Source organism: Neltuma alba, unplaced genomic scaffold (assembly GCF_004799145.2).
Source record: "Neltuma alba isolate B1F8T4 unplaced genomic scaffold, ASM479914v2 tig00004466_pilon, whole genome shotgun sequence".
NCBI lineage: Eukaryota > Viridiplantae > Streptophyta > Magnoliopsida > Fabales > Fabaceae > Neltuma > Neltuma alba.
Genome location: NW_021633719.1, coordinates 30,236 through 52,656, shown reverse-complemented (window position 1 = coordinate 52,656; position 22,421 = coordinate 30,236). Strand labels below are relative to the sequence as shown.

General features: G+C 32.4%; 2 protein-coding genes across 2 annotated transcripts; both read left to right on the top strand.

Annotated features, from left to right (window-relative positions):
* The first annotated feature begins 2,919 nt into the window (after positions 1-2,919).
* On the top strand, positions 2,920-5,711 carry LOC114744860 (pentatricopeptide repeat-containing protein At2g18940, chloroplastic-like). The gene has a single exon (XM_028932996.1). The coding sequence runs from the start codon at positions 3,060-3,062 to the stop codon at positions 5,604-5,606; it is 2,547 nt and encodes an 848-aa protein (XP_028788829.1). The 5' UTR covers positions 2,920-3,059; the 3' UTR covers positions 5,607-5,711.
* Positions 5,712-14,445: 8,734 nt separating this feature from the next.
* On the top strand, positions 14,446-20,893 carry LOC114744874 (homogentisate phytyltransferase 1, chloroplastic). Its single transcript, XM_028933014.1, has 13 exons — positions 14,446-14,523; positions 14,799-14,846; positions 15,933-16,201; positions 16,352-16,435; positions 16,522-16,596; positions 16,687-16,770; positions 17,692-17,781; positions 18,240-18,341; positions 18,668-18,763; positions 18,860-18,931; positions 19,017-19,112; positions 19,746-19,850; positions 20,607-20,893. Exons 1-13 carry the CDS (start codon positions 14,472-14,474, stop codon positions 20,646-20,648), a joined length of 1,215 nt encoding a protein of 404 aa, XP_028788847.1. The 5' UTR covers positions 14,446-14,471; the 3' UTR covers positions 20,649-20,893.
* Positions 20,894-22,421: the final 1,528 nt, after the last annotated feature.

The window sequence follows — 22,421 nt, the reverse complement described above, 5'->3', positions numbered from 1 at the left end:
CTTTCACACATTCTTATTGTATTAGAGAGGAAAAGAGTTGCTTACAGGAGCCAGAGGCTACTTTTTTTTTTTTTTATAAACGTTTGTAGCGAAAAAATGTGTTTATTAAATTATAAAATTTTGTAATATAACCAAGAGTAATAAATTTTATAACATATTATAAAATCTGAAAATATATATTAGAATTATTGTTGGTTGCATAGATTTTTTTGCAAATATAAATGTTTAAATAATTCTTATGTCGAAGAGGTGTATTTTGGTCAAGAAAAAGTTTAAAAGTCAAATTTACCCATGGTTGAATGAATCAAATCGAAACGGAATCTTAAATGTGTAAAAGAGACTTATATAACATATATTTTAACAGTAAGAAAGGTTTATTTGAGTTTTTAAAATAAAAGAGAAATATGTGTAATTAAGCTATGTGCTAAATGCTTGTTCTCTTTCAAATGAATTTCTGCAAGGTTGGACTGTTTGGATCACAGAGATTAAAAGAAAGAAAACTTCTTCCCTTGTTTGGAGCACAAGTTTCCAATCACTTGTACTCTCAAGTGTCATTGCAGAAGATATCAATGCTCTGATTAGGTTTGGTTTTGTTTTGTTTTTTTCTTTTTCTTTTCTGGTTTTGAATTGAATACTTCAGATAACATCTTATTATTGTCAAACTCTGATGCCCCCCTTCTTTAAAACAGGGGTTTATTATACCGTTATTATTGTTATTTATTTATTTGTTATTAAAAAAAAAAAGGAATCCTTGGTTACACATTCAATTTTTAAGCTTTAATTTTAAACAATTTATTTATTAAAATTTAGATAATTTACTGTTGAATCAAAACAGTTCCTTACTATAATTTTTATGTTCATTTCTAACTATTCCAGTACTATTAATTAGAAGTATGCTTTGCTTTGATCATAATAGAACTAGAACTCACGCAACAACAAAAAAATCAATTAGAGCAAAATACTCTTACCTCCATTTTTTTTCTTAAGTACATGTATATTTTCCATTTTAAAATCATACAATTTCCAATTCACTAAAACTGTTAAAAATATTTTTAGAAAATTCTAGGACTTGCATCATGTTCTTTTTTTTTTTTTGCCAGAAAATTTATATCATGTTCTTAAACCATAACTTGCTTTATATTTACGTTATGTTTGGCTCAACAGAGGGAAGAGGAGGGGGGATTTTAATCAAGGGAAGGGAAGAGGAGGAAAGGAAAGGGTAGCTACAAAGGGAGGGAGGGAGGGGAAAGGAGGGAAGGGATTTTAATGATCTCATGTTTGGGTTGATTGGAATGAAGGGGTGGGAGTAGTTTTAATAATACCTTATTTTGCTCTAATAAAAAATTGACTATTTTAACTTCATAAAATTTAAATGAATTTTCTCACTTTTTCATTTTGTTAAGATATAATTATATATATAATGCAATTCTCCAATTTTGATTTACAAGACACAATCACACACTTATAGGATATTAAGATAAAAAAGTTGTGAGTGATAAATTTTAATCAAAGAAAAGACTTTGAAGGTGAACAAAAATACTAACAGCCTCTTAGAATTAGAAGAAGAGAGGAAAAAAAAAAGAAGGGGTTTACAAATGCTCACTAATTTTGGAGACAATTATCTCAACAAACTCTTGCTAAATATTCAAAACAACTCTCTTATGTAGAAATATTTACGGCTGATTAGAGGTTAATAAATCAAAAGGATATATAAGAAATTAAAATATTATCTCTCATCTCCTATCCAAAAAAACCCTACTTTTAGAGGGAAGGCTAGAAGGGAAGAGGAGAGAAAAAGAGCCCCTTTCCTCTTTAAAAAATATCTTAACCAAATAAGGAGAGGGGAGTTGGCTAGAGGGGAGCAACTCCCCTCCCCTCCCCTTCGAAAACCCCGTACCAAACATAGGGTTAACCTAAAACATAGGTTTTGGAATCTAATTTTCAATTGGTAAAAAAAAAAACAAAGAAGAAGAAGAATCTAATTTGCAAATAAAGTTGTAAGAAGAAGTTGCATAGAATTAGAATAAAAATTTGGTATTTGTACCTTCATGAGTTGTATTTGAAGGAGGCAAAAAAAAAAAAAAAAGATTCATGATGTCACATAAAAGTAATCTAATCATTAAAAATCGCATTATAAGTGAGCAATATAAACGTATTGTTATTTTCCATACTAAAACTTGTCTGCTTATTTGTTACATAACTTTTTTTTTTGAAAAATTTTGACTAGCCAAAATCATATTATAAAAGTAGTTAGTATGACATACTACTTCTTGTCTTTGATATAGGATTTCGTTTAATTTTTATTTTGATCCTAAATATAAGATCCTTATCCATTTTATCTCTAATATTTATGTATTTTTTTTCAAGATAGCCCTTTTAATAATGGTAGTTCTAATCAATATACTTGATTAGCAAGGATATTTTATGAAAGATAACACCTATTTATTACAAATAACTAACTTAACTTTTTTTAATCTCATCAAATCAGTTAACTAGCTCTTATAATTAGAACCGGATGTAGTATTTATTTTTTAAAATTTAATAACTATTTTCTGTCATTTTTTTCCTTTTTTATTTTCCTTGTAAAGATTTGTTGTATGGCTTTTTAGTGATTTTGTTTAGATGGACTTTAACAGTAATCTTTCTAAAATAAACTTTTTATAAATTTTATATCATATTATTGTATAATGGATGCAATGAATTATGGTTTCAGTTCAGGCCACAAAAGAATTATTGTTTCACTTATTTTTAACATTAACAAAAAAAAAAGGGTCGCAAAGGAAAATAAAATAAAATAAAAATGACAAGTTTGCAAGCGTGGCGCTTGGGCATCTAAAGCTGAGGCCAGAACGGGAAATATGATCAACAGCTGATCGTTGGAGACCCCATCTTCTTCATCCAGATATCATCCTGAGCAATCACCATTCACACCAGATTACCCCTTCTTTCCACCTTGCTCCTTCAAAAATACTCTCTTTTCCATCGCTTTCTTTCTCGTGCGTATTCCCAGCTAGCCCACTGGTCTTCTTCTTCTGCTGCTATCTCTTTCTCTTGTAATAATGGAGGGTACTCTCTTCCCTAATAGACCTGTACTCCCTGTACAACCAAACAGACCAACAAACCCAAATTCCGCTTTGAAATTCAATTCAACGCTTCTTCCGCCTCCACCGCCACCTCCTCAATCTCCTTCTCCTTCGTCTTTTCATCTGGATTCGCTTCTCCAACACCTTCAGCACCTCTCCGCAAATCCCATAACCACTAACAAGCTCAAGCTTTCAAGTTCTGCACAGGAAAGTAATGCCCACTCTGCTTCTCTTCAGATTCCCCTCCATTCATCTGAAATATCTCAACAGACCCAGAAAAAGGAACCGACTTCGGCTTCCGTGAGGCGCATTGATGGCAATGAAACCGAGTTTCCCACTGAAGGTGAGGGTACTCTTGAATTTTTGTCTCCTAGGGGTAAGTTGATGCTCAATTCGATTGTTGAGAAGCCCTTGAATAGTTTAAATGATTTCTTTAACTCTGCGAAGCTTGAGCTGCTCGAAGTTGATTTATCGAGCCTCTTGAAAGCGTTAGACCTTTCTGGTAGCTGGGAACGAGCGCTTTTGTTGTTTGAATGGTTTTCGTTGCAATTGAACTCTGAAAATATGAGGGTGGACAATCAGGCTGTTGAAATCATGGTTAGAATTCTGGGGAGGGAATCACAGCATTCAATTGCATCTAAGTTGTTTGATATTATTCCTCTTGAAGAATACTCACTTGATGTCCGGGCCTATACAACAATTCTTCATGCATATGCTCGAACTGGCAAGTATAAACGAGCTATTGGTGTCTTTGAGAAGATGAAGGAGGCTGGTATTTCTCCGACTTTGGTTACTTACAACGTCATGCTTGATGTTTACGGCAAGATGGGTCGTTCCTGGAACGCAATCTTGGACCTCTTGGATGAGATGAAAAGTAAAGGACTCGAGTATGATGAATTTACCTGCAGCACGGTTATTTCGGGTTGTGGCAGAGAGGGTATGCTTGATGAAGCAAGAAAATTTTTTGCTGACTTAAAATTGAATGGATATACTCCGGGAACTGTTACATATAATTCTTTGCTGCAAGTATTTGGAAAGGCTGGGATTTACTCAGAAGCCCTGAGCATCTTAAAAGAAATGGAGGATAATAATTGCCCACCTGATTCTGTTACCTACAATGAGCTTGTGGCAGCATATGTGAGAGCTGGATTTTATGATGAAGGGGCTGCTGTTATAGATACAATGACCCATAAAGGAGTTATGCCGAATGCTGTTACTTACACAACTGTAATTAATGCCTATGGTAAGGCAGGAAAGGAGGATAAGGCCCTAAAGTTGTTCAACCAGATGAAGGAGTTAGGCTGTGTTCCCAATGTATGTACTTACAATTCAGTTCTTGCCATTTTAGGCAAGAAGTCAAGATCAGAAGATATGATAAATATTCTGTGTGATATGAAATTGAATGTATGCCCTCCTAATCGAATTACATGGAACACCCTGCTTGCTGTATGTGGTGAGAAAGGTAAGCAAGAATATGTTAACCAGGTTCTGAGGGAAATGAAAAGCTGTGGATTTGAGCCTGACAGAGATACGTTCAATACATTAATCAGTGCATATGGTCGGTGTGGGTCTGAAATTCATGCTGCCAAAATGTATGGGGAAATGGTTAAAGCAGGATTTACTCCATGTGTGACAACTTATAATGCTCTTCTGAATGCTCTAGCTCGTCGAGGTGATTGGAGAGCAGCAGAATCTGTCATTCTCGATATGGGGAGTAAGGGTTTCAAGCCTAATGAAACCTCATTCTCATTAATGCTTCATTGTTACTCCAAGGGTGGGAATGTTAAAGGTATAGAGAAGATTGAGCATCAAATTTACGAGGGTCATGTTTTCCCTAGTTGGATGCTTTTGAGGACCCTTGTAATTGCAAACTTCAAGTGCAGAGAGCTTAAAGGAATGGAGAGGGCATTTAAGCAATTGCAGAAGAATGGATACAAACCTGATTTGGTTCTAATCAACTCAATGCTCTCTATGTTTGTCCGAAACAAGATGTACATAAGGGCCCATGAGATGCTTAATCTTATTCATCAAAGTGGCTTACAGCCAAATCTCGTTACCTATAATAGCTTATTGGACCTGTATGCACGAGAAGGTGAGTGTTGGAAAGCAGAAGAAATGCTCAGGGGAATACAAAAGTCTGGTCAGAAGCCAGATCTTGTGTCTTATAACACTGTCATCAAGGGATTCTGCCGGCAAGGACTCATGCAGGAGGCTATTAGACTTCTCTCAGAGATGACCTCTAGCGGAATTCGGCCATGCATCTTCACTTACAACACTTTCCTGGCAGGCTTTGCAGGCCAGGGATCGTTTGCAGATGTAGATGAAGTTATTAGATATATGATTGAGCACAATTGCAGGCCCAATGAGCTAACTTACAAGATTGCTGTTGATGGTTATTGTAAAGCTAAGAAATATAAAGAAGCCATGGACTTTGTGTTTAAGATCAAGGAGATCGATAGCTCCTTTGATGATAAACCTGTGAAACGGCTAGCTTCTCGCATTAGGGAGAATTTAGAGTCATGATATGGCTGATACAAATATACATCAGCCATTGCAATTCTTGGTAGTCTTTTGGCAATTCTATTGTCCTATATATGCATAATATCAAATTTATTTTTATGTTTTTAATTCTTTGGAGTAGTATCAGCTTAGTCATAAAATACTGCTTTCGGTCTTCTGCATAACACCAGGAATGCTATCCTATTGATGCTGAAGGCTCCCACCAGTGACAACAAGCTCTCGTTTAAAGTAAAAGTTGAGACTCCAACTTAAAGGCTTTGACATCTTTACTCTTCTTGGATGATCCCGTCAACTAAACCTTGTGACATGAGCTTGAAGAATGTGCCCTTAGAATTTTTGGTTGTTAGGTGCATTTGTTCTGGGTAGTAGGGGAGGGAGAGGAGAGTTGCGTTAGGCTTCCAACAACTAACGTAAAACCCTATTGAATCTTTATAAAATGAATCAACGAAAATGTATCCATTGTGAAAGAAAGAATAAAATCTGTCAAAAAATTCTAGACATGCCATGCCACGTTATAGCCAATTTGTGCATTTCATTCCTTGCAATTGCAAACGCATGGTCGTTTGCTGAAGATAAGACAAATCCCAATTTTGCGTTAAATAAAAACATTTGCAACTTTATTTTGGGAAAACCTCACAAAAAGAACATGAAAATTACTAAATCTCAAATAAATTTTTTTTGCAAAAATATATTGTTATTTGAAAATCAAGTGTAGTCTTATTTGTTTCTAATAATTACTTTTTTAGCAAGTAATTTTGATATAGATTTTTTAAAGCGTGCGTTTTGGTGAGAGGATCTTCATTGGACATAAAAATCCGTCAGTAGTCTTTCAAATTGAAATATAACATTTTACAAAAATAACCTGCTGATATCAAATGGAGGAAGTAATTGTTTTATAGTATCATTTTTTATATATCTCTATTTTATCGTGTAGTTGTTAATAAGTGAAAGCAAGTTTATTATTTCTCGCAGTATATTTGTTAGTCAATTTTAGGTCTTCTTACACAAATTTGGAAATTGCTTTCGTAGAAAGTAATTGTTAATTTCTAACTTGTAGTTGTTCATAATTGATAGCAAATTTGTGATTCCTTGTAATATATATTGTATTTAGTTCTAAGTTTCTTTATGAAGCCTACTTAAGACAGAAGTTATTAATATTAATATTATTTTAAAATTTGGTAATTATTTTTACATAATATTTTGCACTATACTGTTAAAGAGTATGAGTCATGAAGCATTAAATATGGGTATCTGTTTTAACAGAGATCTAAACTTTAAGTTGACATGTTATGAATGAGTAACTTCTTTTGTTAAATCAGATTCTTTAATAAAATGGAAGCATCATTCTCTCAGTCAAGTATAGCATTCTGGACTTTGCATGGGAAAGACGTCGTTGCTATGTGGGCTCAAAACTTAAGTCCCAACGTTCCAAAAAATAACTTTGAGCTCTTGAGGGGGAAAAAAAAGTTTTTGGCATTACATTAGCATTAAATTGCTTATATCAGTTGGAAAAAATACTCATATTTAATACCCGATATAGTATTTTGAATAAGATTATTTCTGATAAAAGGATACCCATGTTTAGCAACAACAAAAATTACTTCCAATGGTTTCAAACTTAAGTCACTTTATAGGCCGGCGTAAGACATCACTTGGTTAAGTGTTTATAAACATGTTATGTATAAGTCAAAATGAAAATTTTTTTTGATATATTTATTTTGTATTTTGTAAATTATAACTGAAAAATTATTTATGAGTCATTTCAAACAAATTCTAAAAATTAAAGAATTAATTTTCACTTTTTTCCCACCAATCCCCCCCTCCAAATTTTATTTGTAAGACTCATTGCCCACGTTTTTATTTTCGTGAATTCTTTTTATATATCCATTAATGCTCTATTTTTTCAATAATACTACATTAATTCTCTATTATAGTTACTCTGAGAGTTCCAGCTAATCTAAACTCTGTCCAACGAAAATGAGCCAACTCATATAAGTTTAATCTACATGTCATCCCACTTATTTCCATTATTTCTTGTTTTAAAAAATAAAACTGCCTTTGCTCTATTGGTTTCCCTTACTGCCCCTTCTCTCTCATCCCTATCCTTTTCCCCTTCCTTCCGTCTCAAACTCTCTCCCTTCCTCCTCTCATTTTCTTGTCAGACCACGCTGCCGCCGGTGATTCTCCACCAGCGACGACGGCAAGTTACATATCTAAACCCGTCGATAGATTTTTTTTTTCTGCTTCCATGTTCATTCTTCAATAGTACAAGGCAAGATATGGCGTTGAACAAAACCCATCTCCTTCCATTCTTCACGAAACAGAAGAAGTTCTCAGGCATGGTAGGAAGAAACAATATATAAATCGGGTAGAAATAATACAAGAGGAATCACAGTCTCGGTTTCCCAAATTAAAACCCATCTCAGCTATACAACTCCGTCTTCGAGAAGTTCGTCGGTGGCGGCAACAGCACTGTTAACAGGGATAGGTTCAAGTCGGAGATGAAGAAGATTTTGCTCGCCATTGCTAATGGTCTATGTTCTTGTCCCATCCAGATGGATGATAGCCAAAGTATCCCAGCTGCAGATCTCAAATCTTCCTAGACAGATCAAGCTCGAACTTGATGATTTTCTTCCTTGCTCTCCTCAGTTTCAAAATCTCCAACGACAATATCTGCAAAAGAAAAAAGGGTGGGGAAGCAGATGGGAGAAGGGACAGTCTCAGGATGAATGGAGAGGGATTGGGAAAGAGAGAAAAAGAGGGCAGTAGTGGAAATCACCATTCTAAGGCAATTTTATTTTTTGGATGGAAGAAAAGTTGAGGGGAAAGAAAATCAGAAGAGAGAAATAGAGGGAAAAAAAAATTGAAGAGAAAATATCATAACTTCTCATATTTGGATGGATAAGAGAAAACATAAAAGAAAGAAAATAAGTAAATATATAAATGATTAAAATACCGTTTTGTTATATCAAAATATATCTTGATTAAAATCAAATTTGATATCATAATGAAAAAAATATTTACATTAACATAATCATATAATTTAAAATCAAATTATTTGATAAAGATATATTATCATGTTATTATATTTTAATATCAAATAATTTTGTAAAAAAAGAAAAAAAGAAAACATTTTGTGTAATGAATGCTAAAAAAACTAAAACAACAACTCTACTTATTTTTCTTTTTCAGTTCATTTTAGAAGAATTTTATAATTTTAGTTATTTTATTTTTCAATAAAGCAAATACAGAAGAAAGACTTGATAATAATAAATAAAGTGAAAAATGAAAAAAAAATAGGTATTATTTTACTGAAAAAACATATGTAAGGATAGAGAAGAAAAATATATTTTCTTCTTATTTTCTCTCCCCATATAGAAAGAAAAGTTGGAAGGAAAATGAAACGTGGGACGTGTTTTTTTCTCTCTAATTTTTTTCTTTTCATTTTTCTTTCCTCGTCCAAACAGGAAAAAAAATCACTTCTCCCTTTATTTTTCTTTCTTTTTTTTTTTTTAATTTTTTCTCCATCCAAATACGTAACAGTATAATAAACTTTCATGAGCTGTAGCGTTTCTATCAGGCAGTGTTTAGATTAGTTGGTACTCTCGGAGTATCCAAGAATTCCTCGACATGTGGCTATACTAAAACCTCGTTGCTTACCTAAATTGTAGGTCGATGGGCCAACTCTCTTGAAACTTGAACGCCGTGGTAACTTTTGCAACACGTGCCCCCTCTCTGATGTAACTGGAAACGCCGTGGTGGGGGTGCTCACGGGTTGCTGTTGGGGACAAGCCATTGAACATCGCCCTGTTTTTCATCTTTCTTTTCACATCACTATCTGTTTACTTTAATTAGTAATTACCATCTTTTCTCCAAGAAAAATTTGGCAAAAAGCACCTGTTCATAAATTTTAGAGTGAACATAATTTCTAACCCCAAATTATTCTCATTTTAGTTTTAATTCTTCAAGCTTCAAATCATAAAATTTAGTTTCTGAAACAAAATAATTCAAACTTTTATTAAATTATAGAAATTAATATTTTAAATGAAAAAACTTAAGAGACTAAAACTTATAATTTGAAATTTAAAAGACTAAAACTAAAATAAAAACAGATTTAAAGGATCAAATATTTTATTAACTCTAAATTTTATTCGTCAAAAGGACCTAGACTTAGCAAGTGCAACTATCTTTATGGTGTAATTTTTTTTAGTTGTGTGTAACTTATTTTTAATTATGTGTAATAGTTGTCAAAACAGAAGTCATCTGCGTATGGTTGAAGATGTTTTGCACATAACTAAAGAAAGGGTGTACGTGCTGAAAATAGTTGTATCTATTTAAATTTAAGTTTTTTCATTCAAAAAATTTTTCAAACCGACACTTTTTACCAATTTCCCCTCTTTTTTAATCTTCAATTGCGTGGGCCTTATTAAGAATCGTGATTGGAGCCTTTAAACTAACTCTTCAATCATAATTTTTGTTATCAGTAACTTTTTAATCAAAATTTAAGAAAAGTTTGGTTTTATTTTAAGAAAACGAGCTTATCGCGGGCGGCTGGAAACAAACAGTCAAAATGTACATGTTTTAAGATATTGACAATTGATTGACTGATGACCGACAATCATTGTTAGTTTAAATCCTCTCATATTGAGTCAAAAAAAAAAAGCTCTCATAATTCTTCCGTCACCCATGTCATTTCAAAAGTACGGGGTTTAGGCAAATGGTCCTTTTTTTTTTTTTGTTGTGTGTGAATATCATCAATTCTAAAATACTAATGAGATTGCGTCTCGGAAAACAAGCTAGGCTTTCTGTTTGCTATTCTCAAAACTACAGTTTTAAAAGTACTTTTCAGTAAAACGAGATAATCTCTTCCACATATTTACTTCGTAATCCGTAAAAGCACTTCTGAAATTAGGGTTTAGTTTCTATGCGAACACCCCTATAGTTGTTTACTTGACATATTTCAAGTAAAATTACTTCTAATAAGATGCTATTTCTGATTTTTAATATAAATCTTGTTTGACTTTATTTTGATTCTAAATATAAGATTCTAATCCACTTTATCTTTCATATTTATACATTTTTTTAAGATAGTTCTTCTAATAATGGTAACTCTAACTAGTACACTTGATTAGCAAGGATAATTTAGGAAAGACAACACATATTTATTACAAATAACTAACTTAACTTCTTTTCTTAATCTCTTCAAATTAATCAATTAGCTCTTATAATTAGAACCAGAAGTAGTATCTTGACAAAAAAAAAACTTTAAAATTTTCGTTGTGTGATTTTTCAAGAATCGAACGTTTCTGTTTTTGTTCATCATGTAAAATTAATAATGTAAATCATTATGAATTTTAGGGTTAATAATAATAATGGAGAAGGACCACAGTAGAAGAAAACACGGAAGAACTACAAATTTATGAAATTACTGAGAAAGATCAATGACAAAAAATATGAAAAAGTCATACCATATATATTAATTTTGATATTAATATATAAAAAATATAAAATAAATTTTAAAATAATTACTCGGATTGACAAAAGAAATCATTACTCACAAAATTGTAAGGATATCTTTGTTATTCTTTTCAATTTTTAATATAAAAATTATATAACTAATTTATAAATATTTTAAAAAATTAATTAATATAGTTTATTTATAATAAATATGTATCTTGTATATTTTTTATTTTTAGAATCGAATATGGTTTCAAATTTTGAAGGAATTTATGGGTTTTTTTTTTTTTTGGACTCAATTTATGGTTTACATATACATATACATATATATATATATATATATATATATGAAAAAGGAATTTATGGGCTCTCACGCCGTGCGACAACCGTAGAAAGGGATGGACGGTGACGGCGGAACCGGCTGTACAAAAGCGTATTGAGTTGACTTAGGACGGTCCTGAAACGATAAGGGAAAATTGACATAAATTTCTTATTAAAAATTTAATTGATAAATGAGGTTTAAAGATGGGAAAATTGCAAAAAAAGACCTTGGAATTACAAAAACGCAGATAGGGACCCTTGACAACTTCAATTGGGTTTTGACAATTTCAGGGCATATTATTCTTGTCAAACCCAAAGTGAAGTTGTCAAGGGTCCCTATCTGCGTTTTTACAATTCCAAGGTCTTTTTTTGCAATTTTCCCTTTAAAGATTCTGTGTAACTTAATTTTTATCATGTACAGCTTATTTTTTTTGTGTAATTTATTTTTTCTTATATGCAATAATTTTTTTTGTACAATATGTAACTCAATTTTTTTAAAATAAAAATCTATTATGTGTAAATTATTTTTTTTATGTGTAAACTAATTCTTTATATCCAAATATTTTATTCAAATCATCTTCCTTCTATGCAATTTATCTTTTTTATACAATCAATCATTTTAAATCCTATTTATTGATTAAATTTTTAATTGAAGGATTTATTCCTAATTTTTCCAAACGACGCTCTCATGCTCAATAGGAAAACAAAATATCAAGAATATTAATTTAAATAGTGACTTGTCCAATCAGGATAAGACATTTGCATTGAGAAAGATGTCATTAACACGTCTGTCAGTAGTTTTCATATTTTAAATTCATAATGGGACCAAAAAACTTAAGGCATGAGAAATTTCATTTTTCATATATTTCTTCCATTATAACTCACTTTAACTCATTTATAAAAAAGGACTATTTCTATCTTTTTTTTATAAGAAATAATTTCCTTTATGGTATATCCATCAATATAAAAAACAAATTTTTTTTTGGAAAATGGTGTTTTTTACTTTTGTCTTATTAAATATATGCTATTTATTTTCTATCTACATTAATTTTTCACTTGTTACTCTAATATACTTTTTTTTAAAACAAATAAAGATATAATTAAAAATATATGTATATACTTTATATATTTATTATTTTTATTTAAATGATATTTTGAACTGTATGATTTTAATAATTGTTTCTTATAATAAGAAACAAAAGTAGTAGTTAATCATTACATTTGTATTGGTTAACTCATTATATGATGGAAAGGAATCCACGAAAGAGGTTTGTACGGACTTCAACAAATTTGGTACTGGTTAATAGGCTGTTGTTTTTTTGCTTGTTAGTTAATGGTTTTATCTAGTGGCTTTTTGGTTGTTTCCTATTTTAGTTTTTGTTTAGCTTTTTTAGGGGCGAGTGTGGGTTAGTTTGTACTAATAGCTTGTTTTGTGTTTCTTTGACCTCTTGGTCATTAGTGTTTGTATTGATTTTTTTTTATATTAATAAAATAATTTTTAGCCGGAAAAAACTCATTACGTTTGTTTCAAATTAACTTTTTTTACTTGTGTTAAATGAGGTTGTGAAGGAGAAATTTTTTTTCAAAAAAGTAATGTACGGGGAAAAATTGACAAGGACGTAGCAGTTCTGGCCCTAATTATAAAATTAAATATGATCTTATAATTAGGACAAAAAATAGTATTAATTATTTTTTAAATAATTTATATCTTGGACGAAGTATAAAGGATTAAGATGCATTCAGCATTTTGAAGTATTTTTTAGGTGCATTCAAAACTTTGTAATTTTTTTTTGTCTTGGTGCTGGATGTACTAAAAAAACATTTTTGGGTATTAGACGCATCTAAGAAAACATTTTGAGTTGCTGGATGCATCAAAAAATATTTTACAATGCTGAACGCACATAAATTTAAAATGCTAGATATATCACAAAATATTTTAGAATGTTAAATATATATAAAAAAATACTTAGGATACTGAATGTACCATAATCCAAATATAAATTATAGAGTATTATAGATCTGAGGTAGCATATAGAATTTTCAAAATCATGTAGAAATGTCAAAACCATCGAATCAACTAATTTGGGAGTGTTTAGATGGAAACTAAACTATAATTTTAAAAATAATTTTACAGTATACGAAGTAAATTTATAAAAAAATTTATCTCGATTTACAGAAAACTATTTTTTCAAAGCACTTTTAAAGAAACCCAAACACCTCCTTAGTTGCTTAACAATCGGATAAAAATACATTTGAACAACGAGGGAAAAATGCCGCTAGCCTTTTAAGTGCGTGTGATGGATGATGGCAATGCGTCTGACGGGACTTCAGAGTTGGACGCTTCCAGACTGATCATTAGTTAAGATAAATTCAAAAAAATTTGTTAAATTAATTATTTATAATAAATAAATTATTCTTCTGATCCTAAATATAATACCCTTATACTAGTGTGTATAAAGGTCTTATATTTAAGATTGAAGGAGTAATTGCTAATCATGTATATTACACAACTACTATATAAATTGCTTAAATAAATAAATAAATATAAGAGATAAAATAAATTAATATTTTATATTTAAAATTAAATTAAAAATCAAATTAATTATTATATTAAAGAATGGAGGAAGGAGTATGTCTTTTGGGCGAAGGCACATCAGCGTTCCCAATTTTTCATGTTTTGAGCAGATTTTTTTAAATCTTATTTTTAATGTATTTAAAATCTTAAAAATTAGGTATTAAATATAACTAAGAAAATATAGGATGTTAGGCAGGAGCAGGACTCCTGGGGTCACATTTTTCTTCTGGACGAAAAGTCCGCACTCTACACACTTCACAGGTCGGCACGTGGCCCACAGGCGCTTGAGGGCGGGTCAGTTTGAAGTGAGCGAGTACACACGCACGCAATCGACAGAGGACCCTTCTCCAACGTTTGTCCCCAGTGTGCGAATAGTGCCGTAATGATTTCAATTAGAGAACTGCCTCTTGCTGTCTCCATTCAAATGCCAAAACGGATGTGAAGTTCAAATCCCAATGCGTTGCATGCTATAACATAATAATAGCTTCGCTGGCTGAAGAATAAAAATCAACTTGATGGATTCGTTGCTCCTTGGGTCTTTTCCTAAAGCTTGTGCGATTAGCTCTGGTATGTCTGCTTTTCATTGACTAAGGCTTGTTTCAAGGGGGAAACCCATCTGGATATATTGAATTGGAACGATGGCCCTCTGGAACTTCTAGGACATCCGAATTTGTTAACGAAAGAGTACTGATTTATCATTTCCTGGTTTTCGTTCGGCCTATTTCTTAAATCCCCGTTTGGGAGAGGAAGATTATTATTAATTTAAATTTTCGATTATTCTGCTTGCTCTTGTTTTTGTTTTTTTGGGCACCTACTTACTAACTCAAGGCAACTCTTGATAGGTGGAAGTGGCTGGAGGAGTAAAGGTTACACGAAGAGCTGCTATGCAAGTATGCTTATACATCGTTCGTCTTTTTTGCTGCATTATGTTCGATATGTGGGAGAGTATTTCTCATTTGTATCCGTTTGACGTGTAGTGTTAGTGGTGGTTTTTTTGGGGGGGGGGGGGGGAGGTTTAAGAGAATACACATTTGCATAAAAACCTGTATGTCTATCTCTTTCTCATTTCAATCCCTGTCCTCCCATTTCTCCATTCCCGTTAATTTGCATTCTTAAAGTTTTCTACTTGTATTTCTCATCCCTCCTACATTGTAATTAATGGTACCATTTCACGCTTAGTCAAAAGGAAATTTCTTCCTACGTTGGCGAAATAATAGATGCTTAGCCATACAAAGCATCGGGAATTAATTACCCATGTAAGAAGTTTGAGATTGTAGTAAAATAAAAGGAACAGAAGTAGGAACAATTAGAAATGTTGAAAACTCCTCATCACTAGAAACATGGTTGTTGTGTTACTGTACATTGGCAGGGGAGGGACGCCAGTTCTCCAGTGGGATCACTAAAAGTGAAATTTGTCTAAGTTATATGGAAGATGGTGGTCTGTCACTTCCAAAAATTAAACTGATATACTTGAAGTTTTGAATATTAAGCGTTGCTGTCAAAGCAATTCCTTGTCATTTTGCATAATGGATGTTAGGGAGGCCACATTTGTGATAATAAAGCTTCCCTTTTACGGTGCTCAGATTACATTTCACCCATAAGCATGGGAATAAAAACTGTCCTCGGGGGGGCCCACCCCAATCATTGCAATAACAAGAAATTGAGAAGGACCTGAACTGTGGCAGGAGAGTTTATAATTAACTTGTGGCTTGTCATTCTTTCTTTCTTTTCCTTTTTCTTGTGTGTGTGTGTGAGACTTTATATAGAACTTGGCAAGGAATTTTAGGAACTTACTCTACCAACTGCACTAATTGATTCTCTTATGGTCATATTGAGAATTACATGCATTTGTGGAATCGCAAAATTGTGACCTTACCAAAAGCTTGGACGTCACTTTAAATTGAGAAAAATTTCTATATTTAGTCCTTCGAAGGACACTACTTCTGTGTTCTAACTAATAATAGCTGGTATTCTAGGTTCTTATGTTAGAATAACTTCATGGCAAAAGGCTTGGAAGATCCAAGATGATAATCAGATCACAAGGTTCCATCATAATAATAACAAAGGCATGGGAGGAGGATATACATGTCCAGAAAGTGACAGAAAATATGTTGCGAATGCAGCCTCTGAACAATCTTTTGAATCTGAACCCGGAGCTTATGATCAAAAAAACATTTGGCACTCTGTCACTGGAGTCTTAGATGCTTTTTACCGGTTTTCCAGGCCACACACAGTTATTGGAACAGTTAAGTTGAAACTTTTTTAATATAATCTTTGAAACATATATACTTAAATACGTGATTAATCCAATTGAATTGTATGAGCCTATTCCGTAATTAATGGCAAAGTTGCTCTGCTGAATGTTTAGAGGTGATCACATTCTGTGTTTTAACAGGCATTGAGCATACTCTCTGTATCCCTCCTTGCAGTGGAGAAGGTATCAGATTTATCTCCATTATTTTTCACTGGAGTATTGCAGGCAAGGAAACTAATGAGTTTATTGATTTAAAATGATGAATTGCTATTTTACATGAGTCAATTAATACATTAGTTTTTACGTGCCAGGCTGTGGTGGCTGCCCTCTTTATGAATATTTACATTGTTGGTTTAAATCAGTTATCTGATATTGAAATAGACAAGGTATGAAAGGTTACAAATAGAAATAATTTGGATAATGGAAATTTTCGTTTGGGAAGTTCAAGTTTATTGACTTTTATATGTTTGTTGTAGATTAACAAGCCATATCTTCCATTGGCATCTGGGGAGTATTCCTTCACAACTGGTGTTGCGATTGTTGCATCTTTTTCAGTTCTGGTACCAGATATAGAATAGTTCTTTATTGTTACTTGGATGCATTTTATTTGTCCCGCTTTATCTTCCTCCTTATTCATAGAAACTAATTTTAGGGTTAATGAACAATTATCTTTGCTCCTGGTCATGTAATTACTTTTTAAAACACATTTTGTTTACATATTTTTCTGGTACCTATCCTTAATATGTTCTGGATTGAAAATTAAAACAAATTCCCTTCATGGTTAATGTAACCTATTGCTTTTTTTTTTTTAATCATGCCTAATATCTGGCATATATGTTTGGTCAGCCGTGGGATTTTCTCTCTATATCTCATAGGGTTAATGAACACTTATCTTCGTTCCATGTCAACTATATTTTTAAACTCGGACATAAGTATATATATTGCATATTTTTTTGGTATCTGAATTAAGTTTTGTTCTTGTTTGGAAAAATGGAAACAAATTTCCTACCTGATAAATATGACCTGTTGCTTAACATGTCTCATGCCCAATGTCCTGCGTATTAGAGATAATTTTTGATCTGTTCTCTTTGTTTAATCAGCTCTTGGATTTGTATGTCTTTATCCTCCTGTTTATGGCCTTGCTCTTTAGCCACTTTTTTGTTCTCTTATGTAGAAATTCTTTTTTTTGATTATTTGATATGATTTCTGTGAAATCTTGCATTTGTGAGGATTTCATTGTCATCTTATATTTAAATTCCCCATTATTAACATCAATTGTAGACCTTTGGGCCCTATATAAAGCACTAGCTAGCTAGGATTAGACAATTCAGTCTTTGATAAAACAGAAGTTCAGTATTTTATTCCATATCTTCTTCTTCTTTTTCCTTAATTGCTTGTTCTTTTTGCCTTTTCCTGAATATATTGTTCTGAATATGCTCTACTGACTGACTGTTAAGTGGCTTGTAATTCATTATTTGCAGAGTTTCTGGCTAGGGTGGGTTGTAGGCTCATGGCCTTTGTTCTGGGCTCTTTCTATCAGTTTTGTTCTAGGGACTGCTTATTCAATCAATGTGAGTTCACTCAGATTGTTTGATTTTTTTTTTTTGTTTAATTTATTTTCTGTGGTAACTGGGGGACCAATCATGTCAGAATGCTCTTAATTTCTGTGCATTTGATCAGAGTTGAATCCATTGCTTTTTCCTCCAAAGTTCATGGCTTTTGTAACTAATCATTTTTCCTTTTTTCCCCCCCTTTTGAGATAAAATCTACGAGAGTTTTGGGTGAAATGTGAGGGTTAGAATTATGTGATGGCTCTATTTTATGATAGAGGACGGGGACTCAACAGATGGCAAGTAGTTCTATTGCTTTAAGTCAACTCATTTTAAAATCTGTGGGCAAACAAATGAATTATTTGCATTTGAAAACACTCGATTTTTGTGATGCTGGATGGTGTTTTGTTTTTGGCCAAATTATCAGATGGTGTTGATTGCATTGGTTTTATAACTTCATAGCTCTTGGAAAATTTCAGTTGCCCTTGTTGAGATGGAAGAGATTTGCAGTGATAGCGGCAATGTGCATCCTGGCTGTTCGGGCAGTAATTGTTCAACTTGCATTTTTTCTCCACATACAGGTTTTGTCCTACCTAATTAATTCTGCACTTCAAAGTCAAATTGTGGATGCGAATGCCTTTGCTTTTTCAACAGGAACAAAAAACCATACTCCCCAAATCATTTAAAAGAAAATCCCAAGCTCTTGGGAGCGTGCTTAATTATACTCATAATCCCATATGAACTGGAAAGAAATAAGCAAGGGTTTCCAAAGTTCTCAGTAGTAGCATTATTATTAACATTGTCTACTAAAATATTGTAACAAAGTTATTCTGGTTTTCCCCTAACAAGTCAAGTTTTTGAATCAAAATAATTTTTAAGATTAACTAATACGTTTAAGAATGTCTAGACTCATGTGTTCAAGAGGCCAGCTCTATTTTCAAGACCACTGATTTTTGCTACCGGCTTCATGAGCTTCTTCTCTGTTGTTATAGCGTTATTCAAGGTAAAAGCTCTTTACCTCCTAACTAATTGTTCCTTCTCATTGAATTTATGATTGGAGATGTGCATCTGATGTTTAACCTTGCGCTGAGTTCTATAGGACATACCAGACATTGAAGGAGATAGAGTATTTGGCATCCGATCTTTTTCGGTACGTTTGGGTCAGAAGCGGGTATGTGCCTAAACTTCAACAGCTCATCAGACATGCTTGTTTCAGCTCGTGTATTCCATGATGTGCTCCATTTAATATTTCCCAGGTGTTCTGGATTTGTGTTTCTCTTCTTGAAATGGCTTATGGAGTTGCCCTCTTGGTGGGAGCTGCATCTCCTTGTCTCTGGAGCAAAATTATTACGGTAAAGCAGTCGTGATATTTATGTCTCGGGAATTGGAAGTAGGATTTTGATAAACACGCCTTGGAAAATCTATTTGCAAGGAATTCGATCTTATAATGTTTATCTCCTGCCTTTTAGAATTTATTATGCTTGCACTGGCTTTTTCGTTTTGAGCTTTATATTTTTATAATTTTTCTCTCTAATTTTTATGTCAGCCCCCCCATATTTTTAATTCTCTTATTTTCCCCTTGATAAAACCTTCTGTTACTAACTTTTTTTAATAAAACATCCCAGCACCTATGTGGACTAATCAAAAGTTTCACTGATGACAGAGACACCAGATTTATGTCGTCTTAGGAAACTTTTATTGTGGAAGATTTATATAGAAGTCTGGAAACATCTCCATAAGAAAGCAATTCTGTTTCATAAAATCTCAACCTCACACTTTACCGTTTTACAATATTAATTTTATCAAATGCAAAATGAGTCTTCCTAGGCTAGGAGGCATTAATTCTGGAGATCGGAGAAAGCTTAGGATGCTCAATAAATTTACAAATTGTCTTTTACGTCTTTATACCAATTAATAACTTTGAAGTGAAAGTGGACTGGATTGAACATTTCACTGAAGCCTGAAATTCACTTTCAACGGGTTAGGGTCTCGGGCATGCCATTCTAGCTTCAATCCTCTGGTATCAGGCCAAATCCTCAGATCTTAAGAGCAAAGCTGCCATAACGTCGTTCTATATGTTTATCTGGAAGGTAAAATTTGCCTTTTGTTTGAGAATCCCCTGATACATGTTTCTTTTGAATATTTGTTTGGTATTACAGGTAATCGCAATTTTCCACTTTATACTATAAAATGATTTTTTTAAGAATTAACTATTATATAATTTTCTGAATTTTAAATTTATGTATGCCAAACAAAACAAAAGGTACATTTTGCCAAAGTAGAACTCATTAACTGAAGTAGTGAATCTAGTGATATTTAATTAGATCATATTTGTAGTTGCGATCATAGCTTATTGTTTGTTATAGAGCTAGTAGGAATCAATTCAATCCTGTACTGACCACCAATTCTGATGGCTGAGCGATACCTCTTGAAATGGGTGGGGTGTAGGGACCATCAATCTAGATGGTCTGAAGTTTTTGTCTCTGAAGTTCTGTTAAGGCTTTAGCATTTCTTTTTACAATAATTTTTTTAAAAAGACAAATCACTGCACGTGAAAGACTTCACAGAACTTTGGGGGCAAGCAATTTCAGAAAATTCAGTTCTTGGGATCGCACCCCATTATTGGATGGGGTGATGTTACAACCCTCATTTGTGAATCACAAGAATCTGCTCCAATTATTAAATTTTCTGCTCAATATAGGACGCTCTACATTGAAAGAGAAAATTATTCATTAGCTGCAAAGCTATTATTCAGAATTTTGCTCTGGTCCTTAGAGAGAGAGAGTGTGTGTGTGTGTGTGTTTTTGTGTGAAGTACCCTTTCTAATGCTGTTTTTATTGTTGCAGTTATTTTATGCAGAATACATTCTCATTCCTCTGGTTAGATGAGAACCCAGCAACATTATTGATTAAAGGATTAGTTAAAGTAGGGTCTGCCATTTGTGATTGTCACTGACCAGTATTGATTGTGTTGGTTAAGATGCATAATTGTAGATGTAGAATGTGGGAAATTTGCATAGTTATGCCTTTTTGAACAAACCCTGCAATGGCAAGGAAGAGGCCAGGCATCACAATTTGAAATCAAAAGGCTAATACAACTGACCCGATGATGAGATCTAGATTTTCTTAATTCATGCTTGGCTATTATTTGTTCTTCCTCACTGAAAGGCCTAGGTGGAGAGAAAATAAAGCCGGATCACAAAAGCAAAATTTAAAAAGATGAAGCTTATGATTGAAAAATATTTTTGAGAAATGAACATGGAATGTAAATCAAGTCACATGAATCCCTCCAATAGTATAAATATCATCCCATGAATCCCTCCAATGTCCCATATTTTAATACTCTTCCGGTTCTAAATATAAGAACTTTATACACATTAGTATAAAGGTTTTATATTTAGGATCAGAGGAGTATTTCTTTATTATTGGCATTTGTTTACCTTATTAACCCAGAAGTTACAAATTGATATGAACGTAAATCAAGTCTATTGCTCTTTCAGGATTTAGCTTGTTTGTTTTATTCATAAGTAAATATTGAATAAGATTAAAAAAATAAGTAAATATTGACAAATATAATAAATAGTAATATAATATTCGCTGATAATAAAGTGTAATACACATTTTCATATATTTTAATTTATAATAAGAACCCTCCAAAGTATAGGCTATGGGAATTAATCTTTAAATGTTGCATACGTATTAAAAATTAATTTTAAAAATTAATTTTTTCTAATTAAAAATATGCGTTGGTACTCCTTTGATTCAAAAATCATCACTTTTTTTAAAAATAAAAGGGCAATATTTTTCAAACACAAGTAAAAAGATGCATAAAAATTTTTTTTGCTTCACGTGCCCAGGTGCTTTTAGCCTTGGTCATCAAGTAAATTGTGCTGACCATTATGATTGTTATTTTTTGATTTCAAAAACCCATTCCTTTTCCTCACATCATCAATACAGTATTAATTTACCTTGGCCCCAAGTAGTACTTTTTAGCCATATCACAAGAAAAAAGGAAGTGCAGCCATCAAGTTTTGGTTACTTGGTCATCAGGTAAATTAGGTTGGTCAGTGATTTCCTTTCGACTTCAAAGAGCCATTTATCACACCCTCAACGTAGTAATACACAATTCCTATAAACAAACGTAGCAATAAAAGTATAATTTATAAAGTATAAACCATGGTTTTGAGTATTTTAAGGGTAGTTATCTTGTGTGTATTTTGGATGCGACTTCAAGAATTTTTCCACATATTTTGATTTACTATTATTCTTAAATCAATATTCTTTACTAACAATATTGATATACTGACATTTAACAAAATTTTTAAAATTCTTCATCCAATAAATTATCAGCCCATTTCTTTTAGGCTAATGTATAATGTGGCTAAATCTGACTCAAAAAGAACATCACATGTATAAGAATTTTTTTCCCAAGAAATATATAAGAAGATTGATGATAAATGTAATACTGCATCTGATCCTAATTATAAGATCTCGTTTGTAAATTATAAGCGAGGTCTTATAATTAGAACCGGAGGTAGTAAAATATAATAGGGATAATTAATCCGCAAGTCCTTATAGTTTCAACGAATTTGAATTAGGTCCTTATAGTTTTTTTCTTTTTATCAGATCCTTATACTTTCACTTGTTTTTAATTAGGTTCTT